The 18,071-nt window shown below is 34.0% G+C and overlaps 1 protein-coding gene across 1 annotated transcript; it reads left to right on the top strand.

The window, feature by feature from the left end:
- Positions 1–3,845: 3,845 nt before the first annotated feature.
- On the top strand, positions 3,846–4,783 carry LOC113922079 (olfactory receptor 6C6-like). Its single transcript, XM_027593848.2, is given in 2 exon segments — positions 3,846–4,533; positions 4,536–4,783. Coding segments are annotated over 2 exon segments (936 nt in total).
- Positions 4,784–18,071: the final 13,288 nt, after the last annotated feature.

Below are 18,071 nucleotides of genomic sequence, written 5' to 3'. Positions count from 1 at the left end.
CCTACTCCTCCGTCATCTTGCTCCCCCAGGTATCAGGTTTTAAATAACCATTGTCTAATACTTTTGAACACAATATATTGTAATGTAAGTATTCAAATTTTGCAGATAAACTCTAATATTGATTTCTTTTATTAAAAGGAAACAAACTATATCCTTATATATATCCTTGTATATAAACTATATTCTTTTGGCTTGGTGAGACTTTTTTTTTTTTGTCTTGTTTTACATCTGATTCATTGGGCTACAGATACACCTGAAAAGGAATTCCCTCTAATCTTGTGACAACAACTTCCCCGTTTTTTCATAGTCATACATTTGTCTAATTTCACACAATCTATTTAGAATTTGCAAAACTATAGTAAACAAATGCCACTAAATTTTCTATTTCTTCCTGTTTCAGTTTTCATACTGTCAAAACTGGAAAGCTACATGCAAAGGAATGAAAGTGGACCACTTTCTTACACCAAACAAAAAATAATGGGTTTTCTTACACCAAACAAAAGAAAGGATTAAAGACGTAAATGTGACACCTGAAACCATAAAAATTCTGGAAGAGAGCACAGGCAGTAATTTATCTGACATTGGCTATGGCAACATTTTTCCTGAGATGTTTCCTGAGGCACAGAAGCAAAAGCAAAAATAAACTATTGGGACTTCATCAAAATAAAAAGCTTCTGCCCAGAGAAGGAAACAATCAACAAAATTAAAAGACAATCTACCAAAGGGGAGAAGATATTTGAAAATGACGTACCTGATAAAGGGTTAGTATTCAAAGTATACAGAGAACTTATACAACTCAACACAAAAGAAAACGAACAATCCAATTAACAAATGGGCAGAAGTCATGAGCAGAATTTTCTCCAAAGAAGATATTCACATGGCATCAGACACATGAAGAGATGTTCAACATCACTCATCATTAAGCAAATGCAAATCAAAACTACAATAAGATATCATCTCACACCTGTCAGAATGGCTGAAATCAAGAACTAAAGAATCAATTAAGTGTTGGCGTGGATGTGGAGAAAAAGGAACCCTCGTGCATTGTTGGTGGAAATGCAAACTGGTGCAGCCACTGTTGAAGGCAGTATGGAGGTTTCTTAAACAATAGAGCTACATAAGATCCATTAATTCCACTACTGGGCATTTACCCAAAGAATATGAAAACAGTAATATGAAAAGATATGCACACCCCTATGCTTTTGCAGCACTATTTACAATGGCCAAAATGTAGAAGCAGCCCAAGTGTACATGATTAGATGAATGGATAAAGAAGATGTATATGTATATGTGTGTGTGTGTGTATATATATATATAAATATATATGTATATGTGTATATATGTATATGTATATACATATATATAAAGTGAAATATGACGAAGTATTACTTAGCCATAAAAAAGAATGTAATCTAGCCATTTGAATCAACATGGATGGATCTAGAATGTATATGCTAAGCAAAATAATCAGTCAGAGGAGGACAAATAACATCTGATTTCACTCACATGTGGAATTTAAGCAACAAAACCAGTGAACAAAGAAAAAAAAAGAGACATACCAAAAAAATGACTCTTAACTATCAAGAACAAAGTTAGTGATGGGGTGGGTGAAATAGGTGAAGGAGATTAAGATCGCACTTATCTTGAAGAGCACTGTGTAATGTATAGAATTGATGAATCACTATATTGTACTCCTGAAACTAATATATCACTGTATGTAGACTATATTGGATTTAAAATTTTTTAAATGTACTTAGTGTCAATTTAAAGAAGAAGAAAAAAGAAAAAGAAAAAAAGAATTTTCAAGTGGCATTCTTGAAAGTTAAGGGAAGACTAGGGAATTTTCCAAATTAAAGAAGACTAAAACATATGGTAATTAACATGTAATTCTAAATTGTATTATTTTCTATAAGGAAAATTTTTAGTCACTGGTGAAACTTAAATAGAATTAGAGAAGTACATGTTAATAATGTATCATTATTAATGTCCTGATAATAATGGTTATATCATGCTTATCTAGTAGAATATTCTTTTTTGTTATAAACACATACTACTATATTGAATAGCAGATGGAGCATCAAATGGTGCAGAAATATAAGGTCTTCATGGTGTATTTGCTGTTTTTTTCTTTATATTTTATATTGTTTCAAAATTTAAAAAATAGCAAAATATTTAAGTACTGCCCTACACCTCCAATTTGGGGCATAGGTCACAAGTTAATGAAATCCTAACACTGATTGAGGAAGCAAGAGAGGTTTCCTTTTGGGATAAATCATCCTAATATGTAGAAATGTTCATACTGTCCCAAGGCAATGGAATATCTGAAATTCTTGTTGGCATTAAGTATAGGGTTTAAATTATTTTTTAGGTCTCTTTTGGGAGAATATCTGTTTTGTTTTGTAGTTAAAGAAATTCAGTTTTGTGCTTAAAGCAATTCACAGTAGTTTTTATTTCCTTTCTTTTTTGTTTGTTTTGGTGGTTGTTGCTTTATTTTATATATAACTGATATTCCTGACACAAATCTCCAAGGGGCATTTCTTTTTCTTTTCTTCTTCTTTTTTTTTTAATTAATCCCCTGTGTCTCTTATGAGCAAAATGATAAAACTGTGCCTTTTGTTAGTGCACAATTTGAAGCAAGAATTCTTTCTTACAAAATTTGGGTTCCTTTCATATGAGGGCTTTCCAAAATGTCTTTTCATTTAAAGCATTACATTTTCATTTAGAATTTTTATGGAGACATTTACCTTCATTTTATATATAAGAAAAGAAGACAGAAAATGAATCTTACCTGGCCTAAAAGAGGATTCTAATTATTTGTAATATCTGGGTCCCATCATTTTAATGAGTGTCAGTGGAAGTGAAAGTTATTAACAGATGCATATCTGTTTTTAGAATCCTTCTGCAGAAAAGCTTTGGAATTAACTTTCCTCTTAAATTTTTGGAATTTTTTATAATGTTGTAAGAGGGAGAATATTCATCATTTATTTTTACCCCTGTTTCCACCATATTCCCATAGGGGGAAAATTATATCAATGTATTCTAGATATGGTAAATCACTTATAATTTGCAATATCTAGATCATAAATGAAAGCATTCCCACAAGTAAAAGTCAAGTAATATCCACTGATTTTTAACTGCCATATATCTCCCTGTTTTTATGTAGGATGGTCAAAACTTCATGATTAAAATGCAACTGATAGGAGAAGACTGATATATTAGAACCAAAGAAAAATAATAATTAAGTGAAATAAGATAAAGAAATAATGGGAAAGTACTGCATTGGGACAAAATAATGGTATATATCAGAATATTTCAATTGTAGAGAAAATATGTAACTGCCATTATTTTTATATTTCACACATCTGTGTTTTAATGAGCTAAGAATTTTTGAATAAACATTAAAAGTTGACATTGGTATTAATTTTCTAGATGTCACAAGAACTTTTTCAATAATTTTTTAATATAAATATAAAAAATGCATTTAAGTCAAGCTTATGTTCTGCCATTTAGAACACTGAAACAGAATTCAGCTCATTTGGAAATGATCAGCCAAAATTTAAATTATCTTTCAAGTTCAAATAGAGAAAAAGAAAAAATTTAGTAGTGTTTTTATCATAACTGTTGCTTAAATGGAACCATCAATTGCCGGCTGCCTATGTTGATCTATGCTATAATTTTAAGAATCATCTGCCTTGTTAAATTGGATCAACTTTTAACCTTTTTACATTTCTGACTATGTTATTTTTGTATTTTCTTTTTCCTCTCTGTAGCTCTTTTAAAAATTCCTCTTATTTCCACTTCTGGAGTTGTTTTCCTATGTCTACGTAATAGTACTCAAGTCTGAAATGAGGAATCAGTCAAGAGAGATTGAGTTCATTCTCCTAGGACTGACTGGTGACCCATAATTGCAAATTGTGATTTTTATATTTCTCTTTTTAAACTATGTGTTGAGTGTGATGGGGAACTTAACCAACATCCTTCTTACATTGCTAGATACCAGCCTCAAGACTCCCATGTATTTTTTTCTCCGAAATTTCTCCTTCTTGGAAGCTTCACTGACAACAGTCTGCATTCCCAGATACCCGATAAGCATCGTGACTAAAAACAAAGTAATTTCCTACAATAGTTGTGCATCTCAGTTATTCTTTTCCCTCTTATTAGGAATTACAGAATTTTACCTACTGGCCGCCATCTCTTTTGACCGTTATGTAGCAATCTGCAAACCCCTACGATACTCCATCATTATGAACAACAAAGTGTGTTACCAGCTTCTATTCAGTTCATGGACAGTTGGCTTTCTGCTTTTGTTTCCACCATTGGCCTCGGGACTGACACTGGATTTCTGTGTTTCCAGAGTAATTGATCATTTCATGTGTGACACTTCTCCTGTGCTGCAGCTTTCCTGCACTGACACTCATTTACTGGAATTGATTTCGTTTGTCTTATCTCTTGTAAATCTCATGGTCACGTTGCTGTTACTGATTCTTTCTTACACATACATTATCAAGACCGTTCTAAAGATCCCCTCTGCTCAGAAAAGAACAAAGCTTTTTCTACTTGTTCTTCTCATATGATTGTAGTCTCCCTTACTTATGGTAGCTGTGTCTTCAATTACATAAAGCCAACAGCACAGGAAAGGGTGACTTTATCCAAAGGTGTAAGTGTTATATATACCTCAGTTGCCCCTTTATTAAACCCTTTCATTTACACTCTCAGAAACCAGCAAGTGAAACAAGCTTTCAAGGACACACTCCAAAAGATTTTCTCTTTTTTCAAAAAATGAAGAGGAAATTTAATTTTAAAATCTTAGAGAGAAAAGTAATTAAAAAATTTGACTCATTTTATAAGTTACCTAATCTCTTTCAATTAGGTCACCTCATAATATTTTTTTTACCTCACAACATTTTAATTTTCAGCACAATGCATCTTTTCCTTCCTACTTCTCTTTATGATCATTATTCCTTTCAGCTCTACAGTATGAGCAGTCTCTTAGGTTATCAACACAAATGTGAAATTTCTTTTCCTCTACAAAACATGGTACTGACCTCCTAAAAAAAAGATTTTAAATAGATATTCATCATAAGAATTTTATAGCATTATACAGACATCAATATAACAACATGCACTACTGGGACTCTAGAAATTTCTTCAAATGTCACTCAAATGTTTTCAACAAGGCAAGGAAAAAAGACCAGCTTCAATTCATAAAAAGCTCATATGTTCTAAAATGTAGCAGAACTCTACCTACTCAGTCTATAGACCTGAAAATTTGGAGTGAATAAGAATCAGACACCTGGTTAATTTAATTCAAACCAAAGCCAATATTCTCATCCCTAAAATGTCTTTTCAGTTTACCTGGAGTACAATACAGAGACGTGGACTATAGGCAATTCTGGGGTAGATGGTTCCTATGAGAGTTTTCTTTTTTTAAATATAAAACCCTATGTGAGCAGAGTTTTACATTATAAAGATTGTTATGTTAAATGTATTGTGGTTGGGTATTTGGGTTTTGGAATCAGGAAGGCAAGTTAGATGGCTAATATTTTAAACTAAATGAGTTGTTTGAGAGTTGAAACGCAATAGTGTCAATGAATCTGAAGCTCCAGGAAATGGTTCCAGAGTTATTTAGGAAAACAAAGAGGAATGATTGAACATTTGGTTACATGGGATAAATGAAAAAAGATTTTAAAATTGAGTTCCATCTTCCTTGGACTTCCTTCTGCCCACTCCTGCATATACTCCGTTATATATTTAATGCTTTTAAAGATGAGAGTTACTGGTATCCTAAAAAAAAAAAGGACCTACAAAGGAATCCCTGAAATATATAAAGTTCGATATTAGACATAAATTGTCATCAGAGAAATATGAGTGAAGAAATCATTAAGGTATTTAATGTAACTCCTATCCATGTGCCCCTGAGAAGAAAACAATTTAAGTTCAGGTTTGTGTTCTGATTTATTTTACTATTGTAAGCCAGCACTTCTAACCATCTTCTTTTCTAAGGCAATGACAAGGGAACAAGTCATGTTACTACATTCAAGATCCTCAAAACTTTCCAATAAGCTGTTTAAAAACTACTAACCCATTATTAGATTTGGTTTGTGAGTTTTTTTTCATTCTTTGCATTGTCTTTTCAATTTCCTGATAGTGCCCTTTGGTCACAGAATTTTTAATTTTGATGAAGTCAGCTTTTTTTAAATTTTTTATTTGGTTGCCTGTGGTTTTGGTGGCTTATGTAAAAAAAAAAAATTGCTTAATCCAAAGTTGCAAGGATGTATACTTACCATTTATTCTAAGTAATTTATAGTTTTATATCTTACATTTAGGTCTTTGTTTCTATTGAGTTAATGTGTGTATGGTTTGAGGTAAAGATTAAAATCACCATTTGCATGAAAATAGTTATCACAACATGATTTGTTGAAAAGGCTATTATTTCCCCATTAAATAACACTCTTGTTAAAAACCAATTGACCATAAATGTACAGGTCTATTATAGACTCTCAGGCCTATTCCTTTGAGGTATTGCTCAGTTGCTATGGCAGTATCCCATTGTCCTGATCACTGTTCCTTTATATTAATTTTTTTGAAATTGGAAAGTATGACTCTTTCAGTTTTGTTCCTCTTTTTCAATGTTGTTTTGGCTATCAGGGTCCCTTGAAATTCCATATGAATTTTAGGATTAGATGGCTCATTGATGCAAAAAGAGCAGTTGAAAATTTAATAAGGATTACATTGAATCCGTGGGTCAGGTTGGAAATTATTAACCATCTTAATTAACAATGTCAAGTCTACCATCCAATAACATGGGATGTTCTTTTATTTATTTAGGACTTCTTTAATTTTTTTTAAGTTGTGTTATTTTCTTGGTACAAGTGTTGCACTTCTATGGTTAAATTTACATAAAATAACTCCTACAACTTAACAATAGAAAGGACCAAACACTCAACAGAATATAGGCAAAGGGCTTGTAAAAGATATACAAATAGGCAAAAAGCCCTTGAAAAGATGTTCAAGAACAGTAGTATTTAGGAAAATGTAAGTCAAAACCACAATGACATACCACTTTACAACCTCTAGGATAGTTAAGTATGTGTGTGTGTGTGCCTGTGTGCGTACAATTATACATATATCACAAAAAATAACAAGTGCTATTGTACAGAATAGCAAGTGATGATGTACAGAATTAGGAACCCTCACACAATGCAGTCACTTGGAAAAGTTTGGCAGCTCATCAAGAAGGTAAATATAGAGTTACCATATAACACAGAAATTCTACTTCTAAGAATTGAAAACGTATGTTCACATAAAAATTACAACACACATTTTCAGAGAAGTTCAGGCATAAGAGCCAAAAAGCAAAAACAACCCAAGTAATCCTCAAGTGATGAATAGATAAACAAAATGTGGTACAGGTGTATTTCATTTTATTGTGCTTTCCTTTGTTGCACTTTGCATATACTACATATCTCATAAGTTGAAAGTTTGTGAAAATCCTGCATCAAGCAAGTCTACTTGTGCCATTTTTCCAATAGCATTTTCTCATCTCTGTATTGCATTGTAGTAATTCTCACAATATTTCAAGCTTTTTCATCATTATTATATTTGTTATGGTGATCTATGATCTGTGATCTTTGATGTTACTACTGTAATTGTTTTGGGACACCATAAACACTGCCCATATAAGACAGCAACTATAATCAGCAAATGGTGTGTGTGTTTTGACTGCTCCATGGACCAGCTGTTCCCCCTTCCCTCTCCCTCTCTTCTGGCCTCTCTATTCCTTGATACATGCCAATATTTAAATTAAGCTAAGTAATAACCCTAAAGTCGCCTGTAAGTATACAAGTGAAAGAAAGAATCACATGTCTCTCACTTTAAGTCAAAAGCTACAAATGATTAAGTTTAATGAGGAAAGAATGTCAAAAGCCAGGATAGGCCAACAGCTATTTCTCTTGCACCAGTTAGCTAAGTTGTGAATACAAAGAAAAAGTTCATGGGGGTACCTAGGCGCTCATTTGGTTAAGCGTCCCACTCTTGGTTTTGACTCAGGTCATCATCTTGCAGTCCTGGCATTGAGGTATGTGTCTGGCTCTCAGCTCAGTGTGGAGCTTGCTTCAGATTCACTCTCCCTCTCACTCCTGCTCGCTCTGTTTATCTCTCACTCTCTTTCAAATAAATAAATATGTTTAGAAACAGAAAAAAAAGTCTTTTGAAGGAAATTAAAAGTGTTATTCCAGTGATGAACACATGAGTGATAAGAAAGTGAAGCACCCTTATTGCTGATAAGGACAAAGTTTTAATGCTATGGATAGAATATCAAACCAGCCACAATATTTCCTTAAGCCAAAGCTTACCGCAGAGGAAGGTCCTAATTTTCTTCAATTCTGTGAAGGCTGAAAGAGGTGAGGAAGCTACAGAAAAAAAGTTGAAAGAAGCAGAGATTTGTTCATGAGCCTTAAGGAACCAAGCCATCTCCATAACACAAAAGTCTAGAGGGGAGGGGGGTGGGGGGATGGGTTAGCCTGCTGATGGGTATTAAAGAGGGCATGTACTGAATGGAGCACCAGGTGTTATATGCAAACAATGAATCATGGAACACTACATCAAAAACTAATGATGTAATGTATGGTGATTAACATAACATAATAAAATAAAATAAGCACAAAGTAAGGATTTCTATAATGAAAAGAGAAAAAGTTCTTATCCCCGATTAAATAACTGAACCAATACACCAAGATTCAAAAATACTGTAAATGCTTTTGTCTTAATTAGACATAACTTTTTTAAATTTGGAATATATGTCCATTGAAAGTGTTTATCTTTGCTAATAATTAAATAAGGGCAAATTTAAAAAAAAGTATTAAGTGAAGCATCAAGGACAGATGTAGTACTTGAAGTGAGTTATCCAGAAGATCTAGCTAAGATAATTAATAAAGGTGGCTACACTAAACCACAGATTTTCAATGTAGATGAAAAAGACTTATAGTGGATGAAGATGCCATCTAGGACTTTTATAGCTAGAAAAGAGTAGCCAATGCCTGGCTTCAAAGCTTCAAAGCTACCTTGTTAAGGCTAAGGCAGCTAGTGATTCTAACTTGAAGCCAATGCTCATTGACCATTCTGAAAGTCCCCGGCCTAAGAATTAGGCTAACACTACTCTGCCTGTGCTCTATAAATGGAGTAACAAAGCTTGGATGACAGCACCTCTGTTTACAACATGGTTTACTAAATATTTTAAGCTCACTGTTGAGACCTACTGCTCAGTAAAAGATGCCTTTCAAAATATTGCTGCTCATTAGCAATGCACCTGACCAGTCAAGAGCTCTGATGGAGATGTACAACATGATTAATGTTGTTTTCATGACTGCTGACAAAACAACCATTCTGAAGCCCATGGATCAAGGGGTAATTCTGACTTTCAAGTCTTATAATTTTAGAAAAAATACATTTCATAAGGCTAGAGATGCCATGGACACTGAGTCCTCTGATGGATCTGGGCAAAGTAAATAGAAAATTTGCTGGAAAGGATTTACCACTCTGATGCCATTAAGAACATTGATGATTTGTAGGAAAGGGTCAGAAAGTATCAACATGAACAGGAGTTTGGAAGAAGTTGATTGCAACATGTTGTATTTATAAATATTATCAGTTATTGTTCTGTGTAGAAATAATTGAAACCCAGATTTTGGTCAAAATCACTTATATTATACCAATAATAGTGACCTTTGGAAGAAATTCAAGGTATGATTTATTTATTTCTGTGTTTGGGGATCTTTCCACATTTTAAACCATTTATAAATTAAAAATTACTGATTCATTCAGTTGTGTCAATATAATCAAATGTATTAAGTATACCTTACATAAAAGCATATGCAATCATTTTAATCCAATAAATTTGGACACCTATTGACAAAGCATTTATAGAATAGCTGTATCATGCTTAATAATTTCCTTGGCCTCTTCAGAGCCTTTCCCTCTACTCTCCATGCCTGCTATTGGATTCAGATATACACAGATGTCTTTTGGCCACATCAATTACTTTTAATTTTTCTGGAATTTCTTATAAAAGGAATCACAAATTGTGAAATTTAGAGTTTGGTTTCTCTTGCTCAGTCATATTTTGGAGGATCACCCATTTTATTGCATACCTCCTTAAATTCTTTCCTTTTTGCTAATGCGATTTGGCCAAATCTAAATTTAGCATATTTGACTTAGCAAAATTTAGAATCTCTGGCATCCTTTTGTTATAGCCAACTTTCTTTTCCCAGTTCCCACACTTTGGTGTTCTTTTTCTCTGAGGAATCTCCCCACAAGACTGAATCATTTGCTTTGATAAGTATAATAATCAAGTACACACCACATTCTAACACGCCAATCCCTAAAAGCATGTATCCTCCCATAATGTCGTGCTGAAATAAGTGCCAAGGGAAAATTAATTGGGGACGGGGGGTTATTCCCCTATCCCTTGGTGACTCTACTCCTCAATTCTCATTCTCCGTGGCAGTTGGAATTACAGGAATTGTCTTTAGAGGACAAGATACATGTAAGAAGTAAGAAGGATACATGAAGAGGAACACCATTCACCATTTTGTTGCTCTTTTTGGCATCTCATCTCAACTTCCTCATTAACATCTTCTGCTCTCCTTTTTGATGCAGCATGTTGCAAGACTCAACCTACTTTTCTCCTTTGTGCTAGTAGCTCACTTGAACTTCTGGCATTTATACCCACAAAGAGTTGCTGTAGAATAGTACATGGTCTTACCTTCTGTCTTTGCTAACCTCTCATGAATCAGCATATTTGGTTTAAGGCTATACTGTCAGTTATAAATGGAATGACAAAATATTGTAATTATAAGAAATCATAAATTTACATGGATCCTATATCGTTCAGCGTTCAGGTGAAGGTAGGATTTCTGTAAGCACTCTGGAAAGAAAGGAGATATTGGAGGAATTATAGCTTTTAAAAATAATGAAAGAGATAACTATGGAAGGAAAACTTTGAACACCAGAGAGAATGTTGAGGAAACTAACACCAAAAATCTCATGTTGAAGTCCTATGAGAATGCTTCAAGAAAGCTTAATGGGAAATCATAGTGACTCTCAGTTATTTCTGAGAAAGCATCTACCAATCTCTTAGCAATAAAGTTGGTAGTCTTCAAACAGTTCTAGCTTGCATGCACCAGCCTGGATCTATGAATCTAGCTTCCATGCACTAGCCTGGCTACAAACTGGAGAACAATAGCCTCTACTTCCCTTCCAACTTCCAAATTTTGCACAAAGTCCTATCACTGACAAATCATAAATTAAGACCAAACAGGGAAGGGAACGCTCAGAAATAGCATCCCAGTTTCTCTACAACACTGAGAGAACAAGTAAGAATGTATTATGTGATGTTGAGTTGACAACAGACAGCTCAATGCAGGTACTTTGAAAATAACCAAAGACAAGTCTCCTATTGCCAGTTATTCCTTTTTTCCCTGGCTCTGCCCAGAGTGTGGCAACTTAGTAGAGATGAGATGTATGGTCCCTGGGTGGCTCAGTCAGTTAAGCATCCAACTCTTGGCTTCAGCTCAAGTCATGATCTCATGCATTGTGGACCTGAGCCCAGTGTCAGGATCAACACTCACTGGGGAGTCTGCTTGAAGATTCTCTCCCTTTGCCCCTCTCCCCACTCTCTGTCTCACTCTCTCTCCCTCTAAAAATAAATAAATAAATAAATATTTAGGGGGAAAAAAAAAGAGAGAGAGATGAGATTCACTTTGCATCTTCTTGTTCAATTTACCCCCACTATGTAGGACACTATGTCAAGATCTTAACATTATGAAGGCTTAAATGCATGTTATCCACTCATATTATTTCCAATCTTTGGCAATCTGATTGACAATTACAATTCTACAGGGTAGTTTCTGTTAAAGGAAAGAATGAGCAGCAAAGTGATAAAAATAGGATAATAAATTATATTACTAAGGTAGTATAATTCCCCATGAGGCTAGCACAGGTCTAAATTTTAAGCTCTAGAATGCCCCAAGGAGAATAAGACCACTGCAAAAAGGTCTTAGAAAATAAATTATCTTTACTCAGTAAATCCCAGATCCTAGAAAGGGAACTGTTGTTCATATATTCATTAATCAATCAATTTTTGTATTTGTATTTATTTGTTTTTTCCTTTTAAGTCTTTATTTAAATTTCAGTTAGTTAACATATATTGTAATATGAGTTTCAGGTATACAACCCAGTGACTCAACACTTCCATACAGCAACTGGTGTTAATCACAACAAGTGCACTCCTTAATCCCCATCACCTATTTCACCCATTCCCCCCAACCTACCTCCCCTTGGTAACCATGTTTGTTCTCTACAGTTGAGAGTCTGTTTCTTGGTTTGCCTCCCTCTATCTTTTTTCCCCTTGCTTATTTGTTTTGTTTCTTAAATTCCATATATGACTGAAATCATATGGTATTTGTCTTTCCCTGACTGACTTATGTTACTTAACATAATATTCTGTAGTTCCACCCATGTCATTGCAAATGGGAATATTTCATTTTTTATGGCTGAGTAATATTCCATTGTGTATATGTATCATTTCTTTATCCATTCATCGGTTGGTTGAAAACTTGGGCTCTTTTCATAATTTGGCTATCATAGCTAATGCTGTTATAAGTATGGAGATGCATGTATCCATTTGCATTAGTATTTTTGTCTTCTTTGGGTAAATACCTAGTAGTGCAATTGCTAGATCATAGGGTAGTTCTATTTTTAACTTTTTGAGGAACCTTCATACCGTCTTCTAGAGTGGCTGCACTAGTTTACATTCCTCACAAAAGTACAGGAGGTATCCCCTTTCTCCACATCCTCACGAACACCTGTTGTTTCTTATATTATTGAGTTTAACCATTCTGACAGGTGTGAAGTGATATCTCACTGTAGTTTTGATTTGCATTTCCTTAATAATGAGTGATATTGAGCATCTTTTCATGTGTCTGTTAGCCATATGGATGTCTTCTTTGGAAAAGTGTCTATTCATGTTTTCCACCCATTATTTTATTGAATTATTCTTTTTTGGGGTGTTGAGTTTTATAAGTTCTCTATATATTTTGGATACTAACCTTTTGTTGGACATGGCATTTACAAATATCTTCTCATTCCATAGATTGCCTTATAGTTTTGTTGGTTGTTTCCTTTGCTGTGCAGAAACTTTTTAATTTGGTGTAGTCCCAATAGTTTATTTTTGCTTTTGTTTCCCTTGCCTCAGGAAATATATCTAGAAAAAAGTTGCTATAGCCAATGTCAAAGAGCTTACTGCATATTCTTTCTTCCAGAACTTTTATGGTTTCGGGTCTCACATGTAGGTCTTTAATCCATTTTGAATTTATTTTTGTGTATTGTGTAAGAAAGTGGTCCAGTTTCATTGTTTTACATGTTGCTGTCCAACATCATTTGCTGAAGTGAATGTCTTTCTCCCATTGGATGTTCTTTCCTGCTTTGTTAAAGATTATTTGACCATATACCTGTGGGTTCATTTCTGGGTTTTCCTATTCTATTTCAGTGATCTTATGTGTCTATTTTTGTGCCAGTACCATACTGTTTTGATCTCTACTGCTTTGTAATGTAACGTGAAGTTGAATTGTCATGTCTCCAGCTTTGCTTTTCTTTTTCAAGGTTGCTTTGGCTGTTCCAGATCTTTTGTTCTTCCACACAAATTTTAGGATTGTTTGTTCGAACTCTGTGAAAAATGCTGTTGGTATTTCGATAGGGACTGCTTCTTTAAACGTGTAGATTGCTTTGGGTAATATAGACATTTTAACAATATTTGTTCTTCCAATCCATGAGCATGGAATGTGTTTCCATTTGTTTTTTCATTTCTTTTATCAGTGTTTTATAGTTTTCAGAGAATAGTTCTTTCACCTCTTTGGTTAGGTTTATTCCTAGGTATCTTATGTTTTATGGTGTAATTGTAACTGGAATTGATTCCTTGATTTTTCTTTCTGCTGCTTCATTATTGCTGTATAGAAATGCAACGGATTTCCAGACATTGATTTTATATCCTGCGATTTTACTGAATTTGTATATCAGTTCTAGGGATTTTTTGGTGGAGTCTTCCACGTTCTCTACATAGAGTATCATGTCATCTGTGAATAGAGAAAGTTTTACTTCTTCCTTGCAGATCTCAATGCCTTTTATTTCTCTTTGTTGTCTGATTCCTGTGGATAGGACTTCCAGTGCTATGTTAAATAACAGTGGTGAGAGTGGACATCCCTTCTTGTTCCTGACTGTAGAGGAAAACCTCTCAGTTTTTCCCCATTTAGGATGATATTAGCTGTAGGTTTTTCATATATAGCCTATATTATGTTGAGTTATGTTCCTTCTAAACCTAATTTGTTGAATTCATACTTAAATAACCACATGTGTAACATGAAACTTATTCTAGCAAGGATCACACCTCATTAACAATTAAAATACAATTACTACTATGAAGATGTAGAACAGGGAATTACATAAGTTTGAGAAAACCACAGAATCAAGAAGATGCCATAAAAGGTAAAATTAAACTAGCATTAACAAAAATAAATGAATAAACAAAAAGACCAAAAGCAGAAATAGACCAGAAATACAGAGAACAAACATACAGTTGCAAGGGGGGGGTACAAAATGGTTGAAGAGGAGTGAGAGGTACAGGCTTCCAGTTATGGAATAAATGAGTCACAAGAATAAAACATACAACATAAGGAATATAGTCAATGCTATTGTAATAGCATTCTACGGTAACAGATCATAGCTACACTTGTGGTGAACATAGCATAATGTATAAACTTGTCAATTCATTATGTTTTCCACCTGATAATATAACAATGTAACTAATGTACTAATGTAACTAATAGCTGTGTGTCAGTTTTACTCAATATAAATAAACAAATAAACATTGATGAATGATTAGCAGTGAATTGAGATGCCAAAGAAACCACTTCCAGCAGAGAAAAGGACATATGTGACAGTGAATGACTTTCATTCATGATTTCACTTAATCTTTACAATATCCTATGAGTTAAGAGTACTAGCCCTCTCATTTTATGAGTAGAGAAATTGATAGAAAGTTTGAATAGAATGTGCAAGTTGAATAAATTTTGTAACTTTACAAAGTTACTGGGTCTCTTTAACCTCAAAAATCTAGAAACTATGATCTGGTCTTTATGATATTTCATTATGTGAATTGTGGCTTCATTTTTGTCTCTCTTTGTATAAAATATGGAAATGATTTCTAATATCTGTGACGACTAGGATGAAATGAAAAGGGCTCATTCTTGTTGGTAGGAGGGAAATTTTGAAGTATCTATCAAAATGTGGTACTCATATATATTTTATTCTAGTAGTTGTATATATGCAAATGAATGCATAAAAACGGACTTAACATATTAGCTAATGATGTGAAATTGGTAGCAAGCTAATTCCATGAATCTTAATAACAAAAGCAAGATTATAATAATCTTAATAGCTAATACCATGAATCTTAATCTCTGGTATTCTATGAATTTTTTATAAAAGGATGAGTCCCAGCTGTGTAAGTTGACAAGGAATGATATCCATTACATATTGTTAACTGAAAAAAAAAAGAAAAAGTGCCAAATATTTTCTGTAGTAAAATTGCATTACTGTATCAAAAATATGCTCTCTGAGTGTGTGAACATGACTGTGTTTGTGAATGAAATTTCTGATAGAATATTATATAAATATTTAATACTGGTTAATTTGAAGATTTGAGGGCAATTGGAGGATCAGTTAGAAACATAAGGGCCATCCCATCTGTCATTATATACTATTGATTTGATAATTGATTCTCTGACACTTACTTCTCATGGCATTAAGTCTATATAACTCTTAACACTAAAAAATTAAAAACGGAGTTTCAAATACCCTTCTGATTTTTAAAAACATTACAGTTCTTTCTTGGTTCATTCATTCTTATTTGTGCTGATAGGGATGTATAAATGAATAAAACCTGAGTGCTACCCTCAATGAAGGGTTGGAGCTCAGCTCTGTATTTAATGAACCCTAAAGGAATTGAGAATAAATTATCTCCTGAGTGAAGACTGGGTGCCATGGGCATGCTAGAAAGATTAAATACAGCCAAAGGGAAACTAGGTTGATTGGTTTTACACTGGTAGGTACACTTTTGCTTTTATCTCACTATATTGCTTGGCTTTCTGGAAATGTGCTTCATGACATCACTATACCTCTTAGGCGCATCTCTCCTGCATCTGGCCTTTCTTTATTCTGGCCTCTCAAACATTTATAGAGTGAGTAGAGAAGGTAAATATGTTTTATCTTTGGATAGTATTCAATCCTCATCTTATCCAGAGAGCTTTGAAATGGTTTACCTTTCATGAAGTAGTATACCCTAGAAATTTACTTAAAGAACTCTCAGTGTATAGTAGCTTTTTAAAATTTAAGTCAGAACAATGTTTATGTTTATATGGAAAGATAAAAGAGATAAAGAAAAATTCTTTACTTCTAGGAGAGGCTGTAGAAAACTTGAATGCAATCAAGCCTGTATTTTCTCTCTGTGAGAGGATTTTACATAATAGAGGAAGGGTGAACATGACAAAAAGTCTCCAGAAGTAGCTTATGAATGCATGTCTCTCACATTTTAAGTAAATTAAGAAAATCTGGGATTATATTTCTGTCTGGAATCATTAGACATATCAGAAAATATGTTCCATATTTGTCAATAAATATATTTTTATCTTTCTCCCATTCAAAAGGTTATTTTTTGTTTTTGTTTTACACTTTGTTTATTTATTTGTCAAAGAGAAAACAAGCAGGGGTACTAGCAGGCAAAGGGAGAAGTAGGCTCCCTGCTGAACAAGGAGCCGGATGCAGGACTCGATACCAGGACCCTCGGATCATGACCTGAGCTGAAGGCAGACGCTTAACTGACTGAGCCACCCAGGCATCCCAAAAAGTTATTTTTTGCAATACATTGCAGGGATCCCCAAATTATCAGTTTAACATATTTAATGTTTCTAATTTTTTGTTTGTTTTTCTTATTTTTATTTTTTGTTGTTTTTTTAATTTAAATTCATTTAATTAACATATAATGTATTATTTGTTTCAGGGGTATGAGTCTGCGATTCGTCAGTCTTATGTAATACCCAGTGCCCATTACAACACATAATCTCTCCAATGTCCATCACCCAGTTACCCAATCCCCTCACCCCCTTCCCCCACAGGAACCCTCAGTTTGTTTCCTAAGATTAAGAGTCCCTTAAGATTTGTCTCCCTCTCTGGGTTCATCTTGTTTCATTTTTTTCCTCTCTTCCCCTATGATACTCTGTTTTGTTTTTTAAATTCCACATATCAGTGAGATCATATGATAATTGTCTTTCTCTGACTGACTTATTTCACTTAGGTTAATACCCTCTAGTTCCATTCACGTTATTACAAATGGCAAGATTTCATTTGTTTGATGGCTGCGTAATATTCCATTGTATATATATATATATTCCACATCTTCTTTATCCATTCATCTGTCAATGGACATCTGGGCTCTTTCCATAGTTTGGCTATTGTGGACATTGCTGCTATAAACATTGGGATGCAGGTGCCCCTTTGGATTACTACCTTTGTATCTTTGGAGTAAATACCCAGTAGTGCAATTGTTGGGTCATAGGGTAGCTCTATTTCAACTTTTTAAGGAACCCCCATACTGTTTTCCAGAGTGGCTGCCCTGGCTTGCATTCCCACCAACAGTGTAGGAGCGTTCCCCTTTCTGAGAATCCTCACCATTTGTCATTTCCTGACTTGTTAATTTTAGCCATTCTGACTGGTGTGAGGTGGTATCTCATTGTGGTTTTGATTTGTATTTTCCTGATGCCGAGTGATGTTGAGCACTTTTCCATATGTCTGTTGGCCATTTGGATGTCTTCTTTGCAGAAATGTCTGTTCATGTCTTTGGCTCATTTCTTGACTGGATTATTTGTTCTTTGGGTGTTGCATTTGATAAGTTCTTTATAGATTTTGAATACAAACCCTTTATCTGATATGTCATTTGCAAATATCTTCTCCCATTCTGTCGG

Source organism: Zalophus californianus, chromosome 9 (assembly GCF_009762305.2).
Source record: "Zalophus californianus isolate mZalCal1 chromosome 9, mZalCal1.pri.v2, whole genome shotgun sequence".
In the NCBI taxonomy this organism is placed as follows: Eukaryota; Metazoa; Chordata; class Mammalia; order Carnivora; family Otariidae; genus Zalophus; species Zalophus californianus.
Note: the sequence above shows the minus strand (reverse complement) of the source record. Positions and strands in the feature narration are given on the sequence as shown.